General features: G+C 48.3%; 1 protein-coding gene and 1 long non-coding RNA gene across 2 annotated transcripts in view; one reads left to right on the top strand and one right to left on the bottom strand.

Annotated features, from left to right (window-relative positions):
* Window positions 1-4,920, top strand: part of LOC149858675 (uncharacterized) — an 85,981-nt gene extending 81,061 nt beyond the window's left edge. The window contains exons 2-3 of the long non-coding RNA XR_016443831.1: window positions 2,485-2,571; window positions 3,093-4,920. This is a non-coding gene — a long non-coding RNA (uncharacterized LOC149858675). The remainder of the gene's footprint in view (window positions 1-2,484; window positions 2,572-3,092) is intronic.
* The window catches only part of LOC149858674 (A.superbus venom factor 1-like), a 71,736-nt gene extending 49,921 nt beyond the window's left edge, over window positions 1-21,815 (bottom strand). Inside the window, exons 1-11 of the mRNA XM_090060193.1 lie at window positions 21,714-21,815; window positions 17,303-17,495; window positions 14,768-14,930; window positions 11,674-11,744; window positions 10,625-10,719; window positions 9,822-9,904; window positions 9,633-9,723; window positions 8,432-8,534; window positions 8,233-8,353; window positions 2,027-2,142; window positions 317-463 (exon numbers count right to left, since the gene is read on the bottom strand). Coding sequence (XP_089916319.1) covers window positions 317-463; window positions 2,027-2,142; window positions 8,233-8,353; window positions 8,432-8,534; window positions 9,633-9,723; window positions 9,822-9,904; window positions 10,625-10,719; window positions 11,674-11,744; window positions 14,768-14,930; window positions 17,303-17,495; window positions 21,714-21,784 — 1,254 coding nt within the window. The 5' untranslated portion in view covers window positions 21,785-21,815. The remainder of the gene's footprint in view (window positions 1-316; window positions 464-2,026; window positions 2,143-8,232; window positions 8,354-8,431; window positions 8,535-9,632; window positions 9,724-9,821; window positions 9,905-10,624; window positions 10,720-11,673; window positions 11,745-14,767; window positions 14,931-17,302; window positions 17,496-21,713) is intronic.
* Between the last annotated feature and the right edge of the window lie 529 nt (window positions 21,816-22,344).

The following is a 22,344-nucleotide window of genomic DNA, read 5'->3' as shown; positions in this document are numbered from 1 at the left end:
GTTTTTGCTCAGTAGGGCAGACATGGCTCTTTCCATGTTTCTTACATATAATACATACTGCAATTTCCAGATTTTTAAAGAAGTGTGTTGTATACATGAAATTAGGGTATCGAAACTAGGGGTATGGTAGGTAGCCTGAGGCCACTCAAGTGTTTTGGGAGGTCTTTTATGGCCCCATGATGGAGCACCAGGGACACAAAGTGGCTGCAGAGATCCAAGATGCAGCTTCCTACTTGCATGAGGTGTGTGGTAGGCAGAGAACACCACCCTTAAGGCAATCCCCACTAGGTGCAGATGGGACCAGAAGGCTACTCACGGTGACTTTGACTTGATCCTTATCCCCAGGCATGTTCAAAATCAGCTTGGCCATTCCATCACCCTGGGTTGACACTGTCCCCGGGAAATTATCAGCCTTCACAGGAACACGGGGTGCTGGGGAGCCATCAGGGTTTGTGACGTAGGCCTGAGGCATACAATTGAAAGGACAGACAAGGAATGAGTAGAGATTTTGTTACAGCTTTAAACAACAGTTGGGCGGAGTGATGGGAAAGAATGAATCCCTCAGATCCCTACCCATGCTCAACTGAGGAATTGCTTTCCACCCTCATGCGCCCCTATAAATACCCTACTGGAGGGAGCAGGGCTAAAGGGCATAAAAAGAAGGATCATTTATATCTATTCCATATATTAGCTGGAACACTTAATGAATACGCATTCATTAATATTTGAACAGCTTACTGGTTTTGAATCTCTCTCTCTCACACACACACACGTGGAGTACTGTGTCCAGTTTTTGGCCCCCCATTATAGAAAGGATGTGGACAAACTGGAGACAGTCCAGCAGAGAGAAATGAAAATGGTTAGGGGGCTGGGGGACATGACTTAAGAGGAGAGGATGAGGGAACTGATCTTGTTTAGTCTGCAGAAGAGAAGACAGAGAGGATTTGATAGCAGCCTTCAACTACCTGAAGGAGGGTTAAAAAGAGGATGGAGGTAGACTCAGTGGTAGCAGATGACAGAACAAGGAGCAATAGGTTCAAATTACAGCAAGGAGGTTTAGGTTGGAAATTAGGAAAAACTCCCTCACTAGGAAGGTGGTGAAACACTGGAACAGGTTATATAGAGAGGCAGTGCAATCTCCATCCTTGGAGATTTTTTAGGTCTGGCTTGATAAAGTTCTGGCTGGAATGACCCAGTTGGGGATGGTCCCAATTTGAGCAGGAGGTTGGACCAGATGACTTCCTGAGGTCTCTTCCAACCCTCATTTTCTATGATTTTTATTTATATATAAAGGTGTGTGCGCGCACATGTGCATGTGCATGTGCGCACACACACAAATACTAGCCAGTGTCTCTGGCCAGATTGTTTGAATATTAACAAATGTTATATTTACACGTATAAACACGTCTCTTGATAGCACTGATGTTACATTAGAAATATTGTTGTCTATGATTTCTTGTGTAAATAATTTCAGCTTCATGCAAGTCCTGTGGATTTCTCCAGGGTTGGAGGTTTGTTTGTATATTTGCCTTAATAATAATAATAATACTAACAACAACAACAGCAACAGTGATGCTGATAGTAACAACAGTAACTATAATGACAATAATAACGAGGATAATAGTAAAACCACTATACTGCTCCCTGTTTTTGCCCCTCATTGCACTTTCCTCTCCCACTGGAACTCCCTTTAAGTGTCACCTCTCTGCAAACACAAAAGCCTGAGGAACCAGTGACACAGGAAGGGGAATCAGGGTCTTCTGACATATTTGATGCCCAGCTAATTAGCTACATGCTCTATTACATCTTGTTTTCTCAGCCTAGACATTGGCTGGTTAGTGACAGAGTCAATCCAGAGTGTTGTTAGTAGACTCACTCCAGATTTACAAGGGTGGAATGGATTAGAACAGATTCTTGGTCCCTACTCAAGTTGTAACAACTCCTTTATCATTATAGCATCTAGAGTTCTTTCCCATCCACTCTCTTCTGGCAACCTTGGGCAAGATCCAGGTAGGAGGGTCATTACCATGAGTTCGAAGGGCATCCCCGGCTTGAAGTACTTGGGGGTTTTGGTGAAGTGGATTTGATAGGGGGAGGTCACAATATGAATTCCAGTTCTCTCTGCTTCTACCATGTCACTGCCTGTAGAAAGAAACAAGGAATGGAGCAGTGAAAATTTTGGATCACAGCCTCTGTGCGGTCAGTTTTGGGATTTTATCATGGGTCTCTTGTTCTTTTTTATTCATGTACCACACATACTTTCATGGATGGGTCTAGGATTTTGAAAAGTGGGGTGTAGATCATGTAGTACATCACATATTTTTATCCAATTCAACAGAAACTACAAGGTTTACTTACATGTTAGGGACCAAGCACTATATTATTCCATTTAAGATCAAAGCAAAAACAAATCTAAATTAGTTGAAATGTGTACAAATGTATTGCACTAATATGCTAGATTATATATACAGTATAAAAAAACAGGACCCGGAGCGGAGGAGAGCGGAGGAGAGTGCAGCAGCAGCAGCAGCGAGCGGAGCAGCTGAGGGGGCAGCAGCTGATCCCCCTAAGGTAAGTGGGGCTGAGGGACTGAGGGGCCGGCGCAGCTGAGCCAGATCCGGAGGGGAAGCCCCCCGGGTCCCTCTTAGCCGAGCCGGTAGGGAGCCGCGCGAACAGAGCGCGCAAACAGGCGCGGTCTGTAAGAGCGCGCCGGCGTTTGCGGCGGCGGGTGAGCAGGCGGGGCCCAGAGGCTGACCCCTGCTCTGCTAGTAAGGGCAGTAACTCCTGCGATGGTGTCGACACGGAGTTCTGCCAGGGCCCCTGCCCGGGGGGCGCGGCCTTCCCGGGGCTTGTCCGAGGCCTCCACCCAGACGGAGCCCTCGGGGGGGCTGCCGTCCTCCAACCCCCTGGCCTGCGGGAACTGCCCGGCAAGGTCTGGGGGGGCAGGGACTGGGGACTCCTGCACCTGTCCTGTAGGTATCCGCCTTAGGACCCTGGAGGAACGGGTGCGGGGGCTCCTGGAGGAGGTTAGCAGGCTGAGGGGAATCCGTGAGGCAGAGGAGGAAATTGATAGGTATTTTCTTTCTCTGCAGGGTGGTACGACCGAGAAGAGGGCAGCCCGGGATGAGCCCTCCTCTGCTGAGTGGCAGACGGTCTCCCGTGCCAGGGCTATTAACCATGTTGCGGCACCAGTTCCTCCTGTCCATCTGGAGAACAGGTACGAGGCCCTGGCAGCCCTGGAGGAGGAGCAGTGGAAGATACCAGGGAGGAGACTCTGCGCACACAATGTCCTGTGCGGGCGGCGGGAGTCAAGAGGCCTAAGAGGAGGAAGCGTCGCGTCATCGTGATTGGTGACTCCATCCTGAGAGGTACGGAGGGCCCCATCTGTCGCCAGGATCCCTCAGCACGTGAGGTCTACTGCCTGCTCGGAGCAAAGATTCAGGATGTGAAGGGGATGCTCCAGTCCATCATCCAGCCCACTGATTATTACCCCATGGTCCTTGTCCATGTGGGTACTAACGATGCGGCCAGGAGAGCCCCTGATTGCCTGATGGAGGACTACCATGCTCTGGGAGGCGTGCTGAGGGAGATGGGCGCACAGGCGGTCTTCTCTTCCATCCTGCCAGTGAGCAGTCGAGGCAGACGCCATGAGATGTGCATAGCGAAGACCAACTGGAGGCTACAGGAATGGTGCTTCGAGGCGGGCTTTGGCTTCCTCAGCCATGACCGGCACATCGTGATGAGAGACATGCTGGGATGGGATGGGCTCCACCTTTCCCCTAAAGGTAAGCGTGTGTTCTCTTCCAGGTTGGTGAACCTCCTTCGGCGGGCTTTAAACTAGGCTCGTCGGGGGAGGGGGAAGATGAGGGCGGAGGAGATGATGAACTACCAGGCTCAGCAACAGCCAGCGAGCCCAGACCAATGGTCAAAAGGGAGAAACAGGTAAGTGATGGGGGACGGGGCATTGCTGAGACTAGGGGGTCAGTGGGCACAACCGTTAGAGGCCTCAAATGCCTCTACACGAATGCTCGAAGTATGGGGAAGAAGCAGGAGGAACTTGCCCTCCTGCTGGCTGTCACCAACCCTGACATAGTGGGGATCACAGAAACATGGTGGGACTCATCGCATGACTGGGCGGTGAGTGTCAAGGGCTATAGGCTATACAGGAGGGACAGGAAAGGTGGAGGAGTAGCACTCTACATCAAGGAGGAATATACTTCCTCGTCAATTAGCAAGGGGGTAGAGGGGGGGCACTCTGAGGTGCTCTGGGTTAGAGTAAAAGGCAGTCCAGGGGATAGAGACTTAACGGTGGGAGTCTACTACAGACCTCCCAACCAGGGAGAAGAGCTCGACCAGGAATTCTTAGGTCAGCTCACAGAGGCAGTGAGGGCTAAGGATGTGGTCATCATGGGGGACCTGAACTTCCCAGACATCTGCTGGGAAGAGCAGTCAGCCAAGTCTGACCGCTCACGTCGGTTCTTAGCCAGAGTGCAGGACCTCCATCTAACCCAGGAGGTGCACAGCCCCACCAGGGGAGACGCCTTGTTGGACCTGGTGCTGGCCACGGGTGACGACCTGGTGAGGGGGCTGCGGGTGATGGGCCACCTGGGAGACAGTGATCATCGCTTGCTGGAATTCACCATCCAGCGTAAGGTGGCAAAGGGCTGCAGCAAGGCAACAGCCCTAGACTTTAGGAGGGCTGACTTCAACAAGCTAAGGAGGATCATTGGGGAAGCGCTGAGGACCCAGAGGGGAAGGGAGCCAGATGTCCAAGGTGAGTGGTTGCTCCTTAAAGGAGACGATCCTCCATGCCCAAAGGGAGGTAATCCCAACAAGGGTCAAAGGGAGCAGGAGGGCACATAAACCCCCATGGCTCACTAGGAGCATCCGGGAATGTCTCCTTGCTAAAAGGGAGGCATACACCCAATGGAGGGATGGGTCATCACCAAGAAGGACTATGTTACAGTCGCCCGAGGATGTAGGGGGGCAGTCAGGAAGGCCAAGGCAGAGATGGAGATAGGACTAGCTTCCTGGATTAAGGACAATAAGAAGTCCTTCTTCAAATACATAGAGGGTAAAAAGAGGGTCCCGGGTAATGTGGGGCCCCTGCAGGACACGATGGGCAACTTAGTCGTCATGCCAGATGACAAAGCTAACATATTTAACGATTTCTTTGCCTCTGTCTTCCTAAGTAGGAACCAGTTCAGCCACCTCCCTGCTGGACCCCCCTCGGGCCCTGGGAGAGACACGCCTGGGCCAGGGGTTAGCGAGGAGTTAGTTAGGGTACTTCTGGAGAGGCTGGACGTGTTCAAGTCCGCTGGTCCGGACGATCTTCACCCTAGGGTTCTACAGGAACTGGCCGAGGTCATTGCGGGACCCCTGGTGCGGCTCTATGAGCACTCGTGGTGCTCTGGTGAGGTGCCGGAGGACTGGAAGAGGGCCAATGTGGTCCCTATCTTCAAAAAGGGAAAAAAAAGAGGACCCGGGAAATTACAGGCCAGTTAGTCTTACCTCAATCCCGGGTAAGCTCTTTGAAAAAATTATCCTGGCACACATCCAGGAGGGCCTTGCGGGGAAATGCATGCTCAGGGGCAACCAACATGGGTTCATCAGTGGCAGGTCTTGTCAGACCAACCTGGTGGCCTTTTACGATCAGGTCACCAAATCATTAGATGCAGGGGTTGCTGTGGATGTAGTCTTTCTGGACTTCCGGAAGGCTTTCGACACTGTCTCTCACCCTGTCCTCATCAAAAAGCTGGGAGACTGTGGTGTCGATGCCCACACAGTCAAATGGGTCGCTAACTGGTTGGAGGGCCGCACCCAGAGGGTGGTAGTGGATGGGTTCTTCTCGACCTGGAAGGATGTGGGCAGTGGGGTTCCGCAGGGCTCGGTCCTCGGGCCCGCATTGTTCAACATCTTCATCAGTGACTTGGATGAGGGGGTAGAAAGCACCCTGTTCAAGTTTGCTGATGACACTAAGATGTGGGGGGATGTGGGTGCACTAGAAGGGTGCAATAGGCCACAAGCTGACCTTGACAGGTTGCAACGGTGGGCGGATGAGAATAGGATGGGGTTTAACACTGATAAGTGCAAGGTGTTGCACATGGGGAGGAAGAACCGGCACCACACTTACAGGTTGGGGAACTCCCCTCTTGCCAGCACGGAGACGGAAAAGGATCTTGGAGTCGTCATTGACTCCACGATGAACATGGGCCAGCAGTGTGGGGAGGCAGTCAAGAAGGCCAACCATACCCTGTCATGCATCCACAGATGCATCTCGAGCAGGTCCAGGGAGGTGATCCTCCCCCTCTATGCGGCACTGGTCAGGCCGCAGCTGGAGTACTGCGTCCAGTTCTGGGCGCCACACTTCAAGAGGGACGTGGACAATATGGAAAGAGTTCAGAGGAGGGCCACTCGTATGATCAGGGGTCAGCAGGGCAGGCCTTATGAGGAGAGGCTACGGGACCTGAACCTGTTTAGCCACCACAAGAGAAGGTGAAGGGGGGACCTTGTGGCCTGCTACAAACTGGTCAGGGGGGATCAGGAGGTATTGGGGGAGTCCCTGTTCCCCCGTGCGCTGCCAGGAGTGACCAGGAATAACGGTCACAAGCTGGCGGAGGGTAGGTTTAGATTAGATATTAGGAGGCGCTACTTCACAGTCAGGGCGGCTGGGGCCTGGAACCGGCTTCCAGGGGAAGTGGTGCAGGCTCCTAGCCTGGGGATTTTTAAAAGGAAGTTAGATGAGCACCTTGCCGGGGTCATCTGACCCCGGTGCTCTTTCCTGCCAAGGCAGGGGGTCGGACTAGATGATCTACCTAGGTCCCTTCCGACTCTAGCTACTATGAAACTATGATAAACTAGGCAAAAATAGTGAAAAGCTATTGTTTTGTTAGCCCTGTAATCATTTATAGTCAAACGTGCATCTCACTGAGATTTGTGGAACAAAATCTATCCTTTTTGACCCTCTTGGTAGTACCTCCAATACTTCACTGTCAGTCATGTCTACACCCGAGTTAATATTACCATACCCGAGCTAAAAATTTTGGCTAGAGCTCAAAACAGTCTGCAGGGCTGTGAAACAGATGACAGATATTACTAGAAATGGCTAACAGACAGCAGAATTGCAGAAGAAAGGATAGTTTGAATAGCAGAATATCAAGACCATTACAAAAGAGAGAAGGTTGTTGACACCTGCAGAGGGAAGAGAGATTAGCAGGAATCTGGTAGATGATAACAAGCCATTCAGTTTAGGCTGATTCAGTGTAGCAAAGAGATGCTTTTCAGGGGGAACATGATAAGGGTTTATAAAACTAAATGGTGAAGAGATAAATCAACAGGGATTTATTATTGACTAACTCTCACCAGATAAGAACTGGGGATCACAACAGGAAACTAACAGGTAGTCCATTTAAAAATAACAAAAGGCAGGTTTTTTATACTCAGCATATAATTGAAGTGTAAAACTTGTTATCACCAGATGTGATGAAAGCTGATAGTTTAGCCAGATCCAAAAAGGGATTAGACTCCTTCTTGGAGAAAAAGGACATCGGTAGCTATACAGCATAGAGGTGAGGGGCACAGCCTCTGAATCAGAACTTCCTAGACCTAAAATGCTGGAGGCTGCAAGGGAAAGAGGAACAATGGGAAAAACTCTGGTCAGACTGAGTTCATTCTCCTTTTCAGCTTCTGCTCTCCGCCACTGTGAGAGACAGGAAACTGGGCACGATGGACCCAGGTCTGACCCAGGAAAGGGCAGTTCTTATGTATTTACGAAGTTAAGTGACTCCCTCACTGATGCCCGAATAGAAATGTCATTGCCATTGCCAGGCAGTTGGTTTTAATGTTTACATTGAACAAGATTCAAAGTGGGATGCAACTCTACCACTGCACCACCACCTGGATATACCCCTGCATACCTTTTTTCTAAAAATCAGCTGCCGGAAATCAGAGGGGCATGTCTTAAATGAGAAACCTGATTCTGAACAGTATGATTAAAAGGAACCACTTTTTTTTTCTTCATTCAGTCTTCCCAAAATGATCTGTGGACCTGATTTGGGAGGTGTGTGGTAGGAAAATAAATATATTTTCAGGGCATCTCTGAAAAATCCTGCTGATGGAGTCACAGGAATCTCAGATCTTTGCTGAACAGAGTACCCACTGATGGAGCAAACCATTCAAAGAGGAACATGTTTTGAATAGATCTTGGGTTTTCCCCTCATCACTGTCACTCACCAGATTCTGTCAAGACCGTCACAGAGATGTAGAGCGTGTGGCCAACAAGCTCCTGGAGGTTTTGAAACCGGGCCTGGAGCATTCCTCTGGTCAGCACGGCTTCTCCATCCCCATCTTGGATCTGACATGGGAGAGGGAAGGTGTCACCACCTCATCCAGCCAGTCCCATGGGTGACACAAGGGAAAGGTTGGGACTTACCGGGATTCTCTTGAGAGACTGTGGGATGCTTCTCTTCTCGTTTTCCATCTTCACCCCAAAGAGAACAAAGGCAGTGCCCTCAAGTTTTTTTCCATACAGGTATCTGGAAGAGAACAGGACAGGTAAGAGTGGCTGTCATCTTGAAGGGAGATTGAAAGGCCATCAGGCCAGGTTCCATGACTGGAGTATATGTCCCATGGTGGATCACAATAAAGAGAGATGGACCATCAATGGTAGGCACGTGGACATGGTCAACTTAGATCATAGGAAAGTAGGATTGGAAGGGACCTCACAAGGTCTAATCCAAACGCCCACTCCAGGTAGGATCACCCCCGAGTAAGACAGCTCAACCAGGGTCTGGCCAACCTGCTCTGGGACATTTCCAGGGATTGAGACTCCACCACTTCTCTGGGCAGCCTGTTCCAACACTCAACAACCTCCAGAGTCAGAACATTGTTTCTCATCTCCAACCTCAGTTTCCCCTGCTTGAGGCTGTTGCTCATAGTCCTGTCCACCGTGACCACAAAGAAAAGACCATCTCTAACCCTTTTTCCAATCTGTCCACATTCTTCTTCAAGTGCAGGGCTCAGAGCTGCATGCAGTCCTCCAGAGGGAAAATCTAACCTCAGTGCTCCTATGGGAATGGGGCTATGAGGCACTCAAACAGTCAAGAATGGAATCTTTTTGGTTTTCCTTTCAAGCTTTGTGGATTTCAGTGAAAAACTGAAAAACTGGTGCTTTCTGTGAAAAATGTAGTTTTGTAAGACCCCATTTTCCCATCCCAACATAGTTTTGAAGGCAAACATTTAACCCAACCCTGTAGTGTGACTTCACTTTGAGTATTGATCCTCAACATTGCAATCATCCCATCTGGAGAAAGCCATTAGGGGCACTTTTGCATGTGTTCTTGGGGGTGGGAGAGTGGCGCTCCAATTAAAGCACCACCATGTCTCCTGTATCACATCCCAGCACTTAAAAATGGTGGTAGGGGAACTTGAACTAAAACTCATTTGACAATACATGAGATGCAGGAGGCTGCTAGAGTGCTGCAATTGCCACACTCCAGCAGACTCAATCAAGACCGCTCTGACGTGCTGGAATTCCAGCATGCTGGAGCAGCCTCTGTGCTCGTGTTAAGGCTCTCTAGATATCTATGCCTAGTGGTTACCAACTGATCACCTCTTCCTGCTTACAGACCTACCTGGCAGTGATAGAAACCTTGAAGTCTTTGTTGTCATCTATGTAAAGAAATTTCTCGCTTGGGTCCAGGATGACTTCAAAACTAGGCAGCACTGGAGAAAAGAGAGGGGAAGAGAACATGGAACATGTAGGGCAGGGTGTGGGTCACCAGCAAAGCAAAGCTGGATCCTTCAATGAAGAAGTTTCTTACCATATTCTTTGACCTCAAATTGTGTGCTGAAATTCTGCAGTGGGGAGTCTTGAAACTTGGCCACCACCTTCCATATTCCCAAACTGGAAGGGAAAATAATAAGGAAGAATTTAATAAACAGAACATCCTTTTTTTTTTCTTTTTTAACAGGGTTACTTGGCATACCAGACCTTCTCACATACCACATACCCACAAAAAACACATGATTTATTTGTCTAAGGTTGGAGGTAGAAAACAAGATTTTTCTGGTCATGGCTGACTGCATGTAGCAGCTAATTCATCCTCAGCCAGTTCATTGGCAGCTGTGAAGGGGTTAATACTGGACTTGACCACTACTATTTGCTGGTCCAGCCATGCCAGCACACTGTCTCCATGCTTCTATTCCTCCATGCAGAGCTGACACTGGGTGTGGCAAGTGGCCACAGCATGAAGCTGGTGATGTGCAGTGGCTGTGCACAGTGGTGACACTCTCAGCACGTGCCAATGGTGCTATCCACAGGGCCCCACAAAGTGTGGGACCTGAGGTGGTTGCCCCGATTGACACCCCCACCAAGGGACGGCTCTGTCTCCATGCACCTTATGTTTGACACCCCCTACAACAGCAGTGAAGTCTGTGTTGCTCTACTTTGGTACTCATGAGAGAACCAAGCCAAGGACCATGTTCTCTCTAGGTCACTAGGAAATGCCCATAGGAAGTGAGCTAGCTAATTGGCCCTGCCTAAACTAATGAGTTTCATGCCACCTTTATGCCACCAGCCCTAATCTGTGCGTGACTTCATGGGCTGGAAACCAAGACCACTTACTTCACAATCTCAGGCAAGTTGTAGTTAAGGGAGTAGATGCCGGTTTTCATGGGTGAGAAGACAGGAGACTGCTTGACAATGATACCCTCAGGGGTCTGGGAAGGAGAAGCAGCAGGGAGGTGAGACAGAGACTATGGAGAAACTGCCCCACCCCCACAAGAATACATGCCACCCACCCCCTGACAGATGTCCTATTTTTTGGAACTGGAAATATGGTAATAATTTGAGTCCAATTTCTGTATGTCTAAAATAGTGGGGCCAATCTTTTCAGCAGGAGGGCCACAAGTGAGCCTTGCACCCTCTGTAAGTACCACCCTGATCCTCTTCCCCTGCCCTATTGGCTACTTTGATTTCTGCATTTTTGGGGCTTCCGTTGCTCTGCTTTCTGCTCCCTGTCCTATCAGCTCCTCTGCTTTCTGTTCCCTGCCCAATCTGTTCCTGTTTTCTTCTTCCTGCCCTGTCCACCACTGTGCTCCCTGTCCCCTCCCCAATCAGCCCCATACCATACACAAAGGTAGCCAACCCGTGGCATGGGCAAACTCTAGGGTAGGGGACTCCTTTAACGATTGCATTGACCTGTCCATTGTTCCCGGACTCTTAACCGATTCAAATTTCTTATGGAAGTGGAAACAGCCTATAATAGGGTATATAATCTATTCCAAGGAAAATGTTGCTGGTCAGAGATTTTTGCTCCTACCAGATGTTGCTTCAAACAGGCATCTACTGTGTCTTCAACCATAAGATCTTCCCAGAGAACTACCTAGTTCTTCCCAAAGAAGCGTGCCACTTTGCACGATGGCTAACATGCATTATCTATCCCTCAAAATATGGAAGCTGCAGAGCTAACAAAGGGAGGATAATTCGTGTGAAGGAGATTTGCAAGAAAAAGTACTGGGAAAACATGGACTTTCCTCCTGGATGTGTCACATAACAACAGCCACTGAGGGGTTCTCTGCAGCCTTCTCAGTCCCAATAGGGGCTGGAAGTTACTTAAAGTGATGGATGAACCCAGATGTTCCTCACAAGTTCACTCAGACCAGATTACCCACCTCAAACTCCACGATCACAGTCTTGAATAATGGCTCCATTTTGTGACCCATGGCAAAAATCCGGCAGAGAACTGAGAAAATAAAGACAGAAAGCATTAACCAATGGATACAACAACCTTAGACATGCCTGGTTTTTCAATAACTTCTTGCTATCATCTAAGTTGCTGAGATTAGGGGGCCAGTGCACACATCCACAGGTGGCCTCAAATGCCTCTACACAAACGCTCATGGTGTGGGAAACAAGCAGGAAGAACTTACCCTCCTGCTAGCTGACACCAACCCAGACATAGTGGGGCTCACTGAAACATGGTGGGACCCAACGCATGACTGGGCGGAGAATATCAAGGGCTATAGGCTGTACAGGAGGGACAGGACAGGGAGGAAAGGCGGGGGTGTGGTGTTCTACATTAAGGAGGAATACACATCCTCATCACGTAGCACAGAGTCAGAGGAGGGGCACACTGAAGTGCTCCGAGTTAGAAGACAAGGCAGTCGAGGGGAAAGAGACTTAACGGTGGGGGTCTACTACAGACCACCTAACCAAGGGGAAGAGCTAGACCAGGAATTCTCAAGTCAGCTCACGGAGGCAGTTAGGCCAAAGGACGTGGTCATCATGGGTGACCTGAACTTTCCAGACATCTGCTGGGAAGAGCAGCCAGCCAGGTCTGACCACTCACATAGGTTCCTAGCCAAAATGCAGGACCTCCATCTAACCCAGGAGGTGCCCAGCCCCATCAGTGGAGATGCCTTGTTGGACCTGGTGCTGGCCACGGGTGACGACCTGGTGAGGGGGCTGTGGGTGCTTGACCATCTGGGTGACAGCGATCATCGCCTGCTGGGATTCACCATCCAGTGCAAGGTGGCAAAGGCCTGCAGCAAGGCAGCAGCCCTAGATTTCAGAAGGGCTGACTTCAATAAGCTAACGAGAATAGTCGGGGAAGCACTGAGATCCCGGAGGGGAGGGGAGCCAGATGTCGAAGAAGAGTGGTCGCTCCTTAAGGAGATGATCCTCCAAGCCCAAAGGGAGGTAATCCCAACACGGATGAAAGGGAGCAGGAGGGCGCAAAAGCCCCCATGGCTCACCAAAAGCATCCGGGAATGTCTCCTAGCTAAAAAGGGAGGTGCACACCCAATGGAAGGGAGGGGCCATCACCAGGGAGGACTATTCTGCGGTTGCTCGGGGATGCAGGGGGGGAGGTCAGGAAGGCCAAGGCAGAGATGGAACTGGGACTAGTGACCCAGATCGAGGACAACAAGAAGTTCTTTTTTAAATACATAGGGGGCAAAAAGAAGGTACCGGGTAACATGGAGCCCCTGCAAGACATGCTAGGAAATCTGGTCGTCACACCAGACAACAAAGCTAACCTATTTAACGACTTCTTTGCCTCCATTTTCCTAAGCAGGGACCAGATCAGCCCCTCCTCAGAGGCGGGAAGTTTTTCATCTCCAATCTCAAATTTTCCCCTGCTACAGCTTGAAGCCATTGCTCCTAGTTCTGTCTCTTATGGCCAGAGAAAAGCCCACCTCCATGCTCTTCATCATTGCCCTTTGGGCATCTGAAGACTATTATCTTGTTTTGCTTTTCTCCTCCCATCCTGAAGCTTCAGGTATGATAGGGCAAGGAGCTATCTCACAAGCACCTCCCTTTGTAGAACCACACCTCAACCATCATTTTTGCATTGACCTTGAGATGGTGGTTGGGTGTGATACTTCCTCCATTCAATTGGGTGAATCCATAACTGGGATGAAGATCCATAGTACCCAGTTTCTTGGTACATCAAGCAAAATGAGACATCTCAGTGAGGATTATGAGGGTAAGGCAATGATTCTTGACCTGTTGGGATGCAAGTTCCACCCCACCTTGGCCGATGCCAACCATTCACTTTCATTTGTTTCTTGACTACTAAGAAATCCTAGAGCAATTCTTCCCTTGCAAAGAACCCAGTAAACCCAGAAGGGTTTGGACACCCTAAAGTTCTTTTGGAAACCTCCGAGTTGATCTTGTGTATCCCATGTAGTTGTTTGCACACCGACTTGTAGGTGAGAGGTTATAATTTAGAGATGCTGCCTTTGAAGACTACAGAAGTTAGGAATTGGAAGATGGTCCTCCAGTTGCAAAGAGACAAAGGTTCTGCAAAGGTTGCCTACTGCTCCACAATTAAAGTGTCTTGTTTAGTTGTTCTCATTCACATATGTAGGTATTTATTGATCAGTATACTAGCTATGCTAATGTTGTGCCCTGCGGCACCCTTACAAGGGTCACATGGGGCCCCAGGGTGCCCTGTCATATATCTATAGCTATATCATGTATAACTACAGATACCTACTTTGGTTAGTATATAAGGTAGGAAATAACGGCACAAAAGCAACTAGCTCAGGACAGTAGGGGTAATCTGGTTGCTGCATGGGGCTTGGAGGGAATTCCACCCCCCACAACTGTGTGCTACATGTGTCATGTTGTTTTTAAGCCCTCCCCAGAGGCATTGGGTGTTAGCTGTAGCCAAGGCTGAGGATTTTGACTGGGCCATGCCAATGCTCCAGATGGGCTTTAACTCTGAGGTTCTTGGCTTGAGGCCTTGACCCTCTACTCAGGGTCACATCAATGCCACATTTGGGGCAGGAAGTAATTTTACCCCCTGGCCAGATTGGGATAGATTGGGGTTGGGGTGCCTTCTTCTGTAGCAGGGACACAACCTTTGCCTGGGATCTCTTGAGTGTTTATTAACAACCTTCTACAGCTGCAGGACATTGGCTGTCAAGGTCCCTCTGCTTTACCTATGTCAGGTTTGGGTGTTATTTCTTGTGTTGAATGAAGGTTGATGGTAGCTTTATTAAGAGGTTAGATGAAGGATTTATATGGGATAGTTCGGAGAGAGATGATCCCGCTTCAGACAGGGGATTGGACTAGATGATCTCTGGAGGTCCCTTACAGTTCTACCTCTCTAAGATCTCACCTCCAGCTTTATTCTACTTTCTCCCTTATGCCACACAAGACAAGAACTGCACTATGGACAAGGCTACCCCTTTGAGATCAGAAATAAAGTCTGTCTCTCTCATGCTTTGCCACAAGAAGCAGTTACCAGAAGGTAAGTACCTGTTGACCCAGGTGTGTAGATGGTTTTATCTGTCTGGACGAAGATGTAGCCACTGTGGAAGGACAGCAGAACCACCTTTTCCAGAGTGACATCCTTGATCTTGGCTTGGATGAGGACGTACTGGTTATCCCTGGAATCTTTCTTGACTTGATTAGAGGAAATCTGAAAGAGAAGATCATGGCTGGGTGAGTTTTGGGCGGAGTAGCCAAAAAACCATTGTCAGTTTTGAAAATGGCCATGAAACGTTTAACACTAGACTCTACCCCTTGACTTGTAATTGCTTGCCCAGAAAGAAGTTATTAGTCATCTTGCATCATGGCCTCTCCATGAAAAGTCCAGTCCTAGGCCATGATGCTGGAACTCTTCTACACTCTGCATTCCAAAAAAAAAAAAGGGCATGTCTTCTTTGAGTGCATATAGTATGCAAGAAAATATAGTAAGAACATAAGAACTGCCATGTACTGAGTCAGAACATAAATCCATCTTGCCCAGTCTCCTATGTTAAACAGCAACAGAGAGCAGATGCTGAAAAGGAGAGTGAACTGGGTCTGGCTAGGGTTTTTCCCACTGTTCCCGTCTCGTTTGCAACCTCCAGCATTTTGGGTCTAGGAAGTTATATTCAGAGGCTGTGCCCCCCACCCCCATGCTCAATAGCTACAGATGCCCCTTTCCTCCCAGAATGTGCCTAGTCTCTTTGAGAATCTGGCAGACCTCTCAGCTTGCACTACATCTGGTAGCAATGAGTTCCCCACTTTAATGATACACTGGGTGAAAAAGAGCTGCCTTGTGTTAGTTTAAAACTGACTACCTGCTAGTTTCATGTTGTGACCCCTCATTCTTATCTGGTGAGAGCTAGTCACTAATAAATCCCTATTGACTTCCTTTTCACCAATTAGTATTTTGAAAACCCTTCTCACCTCAAACATCTCTTTTCTAAACTGAACAGACCTAGGTTCTTTAGTCTGTCCTCAAAGGGAAGTACCTCCATACCACTGATCATCCCTGTTGCCCTTCTCTGGACCTGCTCTACTTCTTCTGTCTTCTCTTTGAGGTGTGGGGACCAGAACCAAGCACAGGATTCGAAGTGTGGATGCTCCATGGATATATAAAGTAGGGCTCTGCAAAGCTTTGGGTGGCGATTTGATTCAGAGGAGATTCGGCCTGATTTGGTGGCCAAAATCTCCAAATCCAAAATCAAATCAGGGGACCAATTTAAAGGTCCAAATCAATTCAAAGCTCTTCAAATCTTTGGTAAAGATTCCAAGAGCTTTGATGATTTGGGGAGCTGCAGCTACTCCAAGCTGGTAAGTACTAGGGGCAGGGCATGGGGAGCTGGAGGATGGGGCAGGGTACCATAGGGGGACCCCTGCCAGGCTCCGTGACCACCCCCACTCCCTCAGTCCCCCTGACCCCCGCCTGCTCCCCCAGCCCTACCTGCCCCAGCTCCCAGTGCTTTAAAAGAAGTCCCGGTTCTCACCAGGTGCTGCTGGTTTTGGGGCGATCCCCACTGCATGGGGGGCTCTGCATGAGCTCCCTTGACCCCTGCCCCCACTCTCCCAGCCCCCGCCATAGCTGCCCTGCCTGTCGGGGCTCTGGCTCTTTAAGAAAAAAAAAAGCCAAGGAAAGCCTGGGGACTGACCACTCCTGGTGCAGTCTTGGGGCTTCAAGGGCTCGCCCCCCACATGGCAGGGGGGCAGCGGGATCCCCCGTGCTGGCAGGGGCAGGGAATCTCTGGCTTTCTTCAGGTTTTTCTTTTTCTTAAAGGGCTGGAGCTGGCCCAGGTGGGGCACCCATGGTGGGGCTAGGGGAGGGGGTCCAGGGGCTAATGCAGAGCCCCCCACACAGTGGGAGGCAGTGGGGGGCAGTGGGGCTCACCCCCCATCCAGCAGCACCTGCTGAGCTGGGGCATTTTTCCCTCCCAAGTGCTGGGAGCTAGGGCAGGCAGGGCAGGTATTGCAGGGCTGGGAGAGGGGCAGGGGATGGGCCTGGCCTGGCTGATTTGGAGATCAGCTGCTGCTGAGTCTCTGAATCAGATTCAGTCTAATTGAATCAGGGCAGTGATTCGAATCACGAATCAAATCACTGTCCCCTGAATCGGCCAAATCTGAAGCAAATACTAGCTGCTTTGCACAGGCCTAATATAAAGGGGAGTGATGATACTTTCAGTTTTGTTCACAGTTGCCTTCTTAATAATTTCTAACACTTTCTTTGTTTTTTTGATGGCTGCTGGGCACTGAGATGATTTTTTTTTTAGTGAACTGTCCACAGTGACTCTCAGATCTATTTTCTGTGGGGTAATAGCTAATGTAGAGTTTGCTCGCTGTCCCACAAAGAAACTATCAGCCTTTTTGAGTCATGGTCTCTCCCTGATCATCATGGTGCTAGGCCCTGATGTTTGAATACATCCACGCTCTGCATTCCCAAAATAAAGCATGCCTTCTTTGGATGTATATGGTATGCAAAAAAATATAGCACTTATAACACCTTTGCCCTGAAACCATTCCTGTCATCCAATGAACTGAAGCTGTACCCACCTTTATTGTGGTGGTGGCTAGCATCCCTTCATCAGGGTTTAGGTTTGCCTTAATCAGGTATAAGACTTGTCGCTTGAAGGGGAAGTCATGGACGGTGATGGTGGCCTCAGTGGCAGTGGTAAGACTATTGGCTTCCACCACCACCTTCTCTTCGCTCTCTACCCGCAGAACATTGGGTGTGATCAGAGCATAGCTGTGAATGCAAAACAGTTCATGGTATTTAAAAATCAATCATTATCACACATTTCACTCCAAGGACCTTTTCCACCTTCCCTCTGTGGCTTTCAAGGCAATGGCCATCAACTACATTTTTTCCCCACATACAACATGCACTTTCCCCCACTAAAACAGCCTCTTGATATTGCAGTGCATGTGTTAAGTGGGGAATCTGCTTTCTTCATTGTAGGATGCCCTCAGAGCCCATCCCAAGAAGGGTGGGCGTTGTCTGGAAAACAGGAGCTCAGAGACGTGGTTGGGGTCCTTGTGGAAATCTGGAGCTGAAGGTATCAAAACAACAGAGCAGAGGCTGGATTCTAACATTTGGAGAACCACTGGCTCAAGGAGATCTCTCTTTCTTTTCTTTTTTAGTTCCCTTTTACGTTCTTGGTTCCTTCTATCATTCTTCTATAGTATTAAGTTTCCTCGTCTCTTGTTTTAAGCAGCTCTGAGCCTCTGCTGGGAATTGAAGCATATACATTTGAATAAATGAATGAACAAATAAATAACTATTCCACCTAAAATGCATTAGAAATGACCGATTGGCTGAAATTGAAATGTTTTGCCCTGACACATCCACTTCACAGAAGTGAACAATAGGAAACAATGAAAACATGTCACAGTAATAAGCTCAAAGTGCTTTGTTACAGCCAGGGTTGGATCCAGGGCATGGAGACAGTGGTGCAGTTGCCTGCCCCCCCTCCCCCCTTTGATTCCTGTTCCACCCACACTTTAAAACCAACTGTTTTCTATTCAGGCAATGTTGGGAGAGTCCATTAACTTCATAACTTATTGTCATCTCCCTTATTCCTGCTAATCTCTTCACTTCACAGGTGCTAATTGTCTTGATGTTCCACTGTCCAAATTTGTCCTTTCCTCTGCAAAGTTGCTGTCTCTTAGCCATTCCTGGTAATGCCTTTCTTCTATTTCACATCCCTGCAGGCTGTTTTTATCTCTAGCTAAAACCCTTAATTGAGGTGTGGTTAGATTAACTCAGGTGTAGAAATGACTGACAGTGAAGTATTGGAGGCATTGCTAAGATACTCAGGAAGAGAAGATTTTGTTTTACAAATCTGAATAAAAAAATATAGTTAAGCATAATCACTATCTTTTGACAATTTAACTGTACTGTCCTTTGACAATTTGTTTGCCTACTTTGTGTTTATTCTAAACTTAATTTATAATCTAGCAAAGGAGTTTACCTTCCAATAATGTTATATTTGGGTTTTGTTTTGATCTTAAACTGAATAATGTAGCACTAAGCCCCTACTACATTTTAAACAGAATCTAGAAGATTTGCTAACTGGAGAAAAATGTGTGTTGTGCTATATGTGATGATGTATCACATTGTCTGCAGTCCCCTTTTCAAAATCCTAGATCCACCCATGGCTACAGTAATAGCCTCTCCATATCGAGATGGGATCATCTACATGAGATGTGAAAACTGAATGTTCACCAAAGGAAGCATTTCAAGAGAATTATCTGGACATTTCCCATGCAATTTCTTTTCATTTTAATTTACATTAATTTTAATTTAACATTGGGACAGATCTCAGCTCTTAGCTCCTCTTGAGAGCAAAAGGGAATCTCAGCATGTTGCAATTTCTCCCCAAAGCAGAAATGCTGCGTTCCAGCTATGTGACTCTCACTTCGCTGCCTTGAGAGAGGATCGGTTGATTGACTTGGACAATAATGGAGGTGTGAGTTGACAAGGAAAGGCAAGCTTTGGGAAATTGCAAGGAGGTACAGGGAAGTAGAAAGCTTATGCAAACTGGCAGCCAAGTTTGCTTTGCCTCACTGTGATGTGAAGAGCAACTGGAGAAGTTCCAGTGAAATTTCATAACACATAAAGGTCAAAAGTTGTATGCACAGGTAAAAAAAATCAGGGCACAGTCCACTGTGAGATGAAAGTGTTTCAATGTCAAGGCCAGTGCCAAGATAGTTGCGCTGCTCAGGACAGAGGCCACAGGAAGGGAACTTTGGGGGCACGTGGTGCATTAGAAAATACAGTATATTTGCAATTCAGTCAGGTCTTAATGGATATGCCAGCTCAAAGCAGGATAGATTTGCACCTTGGAGACTAACAACATAAGATATATTCTAATGTTATAAAAGCCTAAGTTTGTCTGTCTGTAACACTTTATTCGCACTTTGATTGGCTGATGGAAACAGCCAATCAAAGTGCTCCAAGCGTGGGGGAGCACCGCACCGAGGACTGGACAGAGCTGGTGGCCTCGGCTCCCCCATCCCGCTCCCTGCGGGAAGCAAGACAGCGGCAGCATGGGTTGTTAGGTGGTGGCACTACATCCCTGCCCCCTCCCCCTTGCCATTCTTGACAGATAATTGGCTAGTGTGTATATATATATATATAAAAAAAATCATAACTATATCCAGGCCCAGGTCCAAAATCATAACTATATCCAGGCCCAGGCCCAGGCCCAAGTAACTTTGATACCAGCTTTCTTGGGTGTTAATAGGAGTGAAGTGGAAGCAGCTGGGGTTTTAATGGAAACTACATAAACCCACCCAGATTCCTCAGTGCTGTCTTAGCGGTCAGCCCATGCCAGGTCCAGGCTGCTAGGACTTTACTACAAACAGGACAGAGCAGCTAGGTTAAATCTGCTTTTGGGCTGCAGTGGGGAGGGGTGGAGACATGCCCCTCTTCAGGCTCAAAGTCACTCTTATTCATTAAATAAAGGGTGTTGGATTCCTTTGGAGGCTGGATCCAGACCAAAGGGCTCCTCACAGGATGGACAACTCACCTTCAGGACAGGGGCTAGTGGGGGCATTAGCTCCTTAGGTGCTGGAAGCCACTGGGGGAAACATCACCATCACTCACCTGCTCCCCCTGGCAAGAAGTTGTGTTTAAAACCTGGCTTTGAAATCAATTACAGACCTGAAGTCAGTCCCAGAATTGGACAAAGCAGAGACTAAAGAGACGTAGCTTGCCATGTTCATGTGAACTCAAGTAGAAGGTGGGGTAGATTTGCACTTTATGAACTAACCAAAGTGTGTGTGTGCATGTGCTTGTGTGTGTGCATGTATGCATGCATAAATATGCTATATTTATTTAGACATACATGCATGCATATTTATTTTTATATATACACACACATACATATCTATAGATAGAACTATCTATCTATAAATAAGTGACAGAGCAAGAGAGAGAGACATACACATATACACCACAATCTTTTGTGGACATATGATGAAGTGAGCTTCAGCTCAGGTGGCTCGCACGCGCACACACACACTTTCTTTAGCTAGTTTACAAAATGCAAATCTACCCTGCTTTCTACCTTATAGACTAACCAAAGTAGGTAGCTATAGTTATAGATGATACAGCTACAGCTACAGATATATGAACACAAGCTTTCCTGGAGCAAGGTTTCTTGAACTCACTTCTAATGAAGTGACCTTCAGCCCACAACAGGTTGTGTTATACCTATACCTACACACTTTGGTTAGGCTACAAGATGCAAGTCTCCCCTGCCTTCTACAAAGAAGAGAGTTCCCAGAGCTGGTGCCCCTCCACGCAGAGTCCAGACCAGCAGTTCTTAACCATTTTAGACTCGAGGCATCCCTAGTTACACAAAAGCCCCTTCAAAATCTCCCAGCCCTCCACTTTCCCTCATGGCTTGACTGCAGACAAAAATCCAACACAGCAAGCCCAGAGCAAGGCAGGAGGGTCTGAGACGCATTGGATTCTTCTTGGAGATCTCAGGGTTGATTTTGTGAATCACCGGCAGGCATTTGCACAGCTAACGGCGCTAATATTATAGAGCACTTAAAAGGAACTCACAATGCTCCAGGCTTCCCCAGCTGAGAATCACTGACATAGAAACATGGCAGAACTGGACTGGTAGGATCTGCTGGCAGTCATAGGTATTACAACCCCTGGCTGAAGGCAGGATCAGCCTCATCTAAACCATCCCAGACAAGTGCTGATCTCATCTATCCAGGGACGAGCCTCACTTGCAACCCACAGCCTGGTACATCAAACACCCTCCAGCTTACCCCTGCTGCTACCGATTAAAATCCATGCCAGAGAAACCAGACAGAGGTCTGCAGCCTCTTTGTTACAGAGAAGGGTGGAAACCCAGAGACAAAATCAGCCACAGCTTCTGATCCAAAGTATTTGTGGGGGGTGGGAGGAGACATCCTGCCCAGTCAGAGGTGCAGGGATACTTACAGCTGGCTGTGAACAACTGCAGGGAAGCAGAATAGCAGGATAGCTGCCAGGTAGCAAATAGATCCCTCCATAGCAGCTGCTTGGAGGGTCCAGGGAGGCTGGCTTTGCTCCGGCTATTTATACTATAGGCTCCCTGCAAGCTAAACTTTTGTGCAATCAGCTGATTAGTTAATCAGTAATGGGTGGGGACCAGATCCTTCATCTGGAAGGAACTAAGGTGTTTTTCTGCAGAATAAAACAACAGTCGATTTGTCTTTTCTATGGGGGGAGGAGAGGGTTGAATGTCAGGCCCTGGGGCTCTCTCTGGCTGTTGTCTGTATTCCCTATGGCATTAGCCAGCCAATCAGAGGGGCTGGGATCTGATGGATCCCACACTTCATGTCAGGGGGTTACAGATCCAGGACTCCTGCTGCATGCTTTTCTGTAGGAGAGCAAGTGGGTTACAGCAGGGGAGGGAGCAGAAATTCATTGCTCTTGGCTCCTATCTTCTGCTCTGGGTGGGGTGTGGGTTCCATATCTCCTAGTGGAAATACTGGATCGGATAAAGCAACATGATAATTAAGCACCTAATGATGGGTGTCTTTGAAGTCACGTGTGACACAGAGATCTATTCCCCTGGCAGGCACTGGCC

This window comes from Crocodylus siamensis, chromosome 8, assembly GCF_052110815.1.
Source record: "Crocodylus siamensis isolate JL-2025a chromosome 8, ASM5211081v1, whole genome shotgun sequence".
NCBI lineage: Eukaryota > Metazoa > Chordata > Crocodylia > Crocodylidae > Crocodylus > Crocodylus siamensis.
This window is presented reverse-complemented; position numbering and strand designations above follow the sequence as displayed.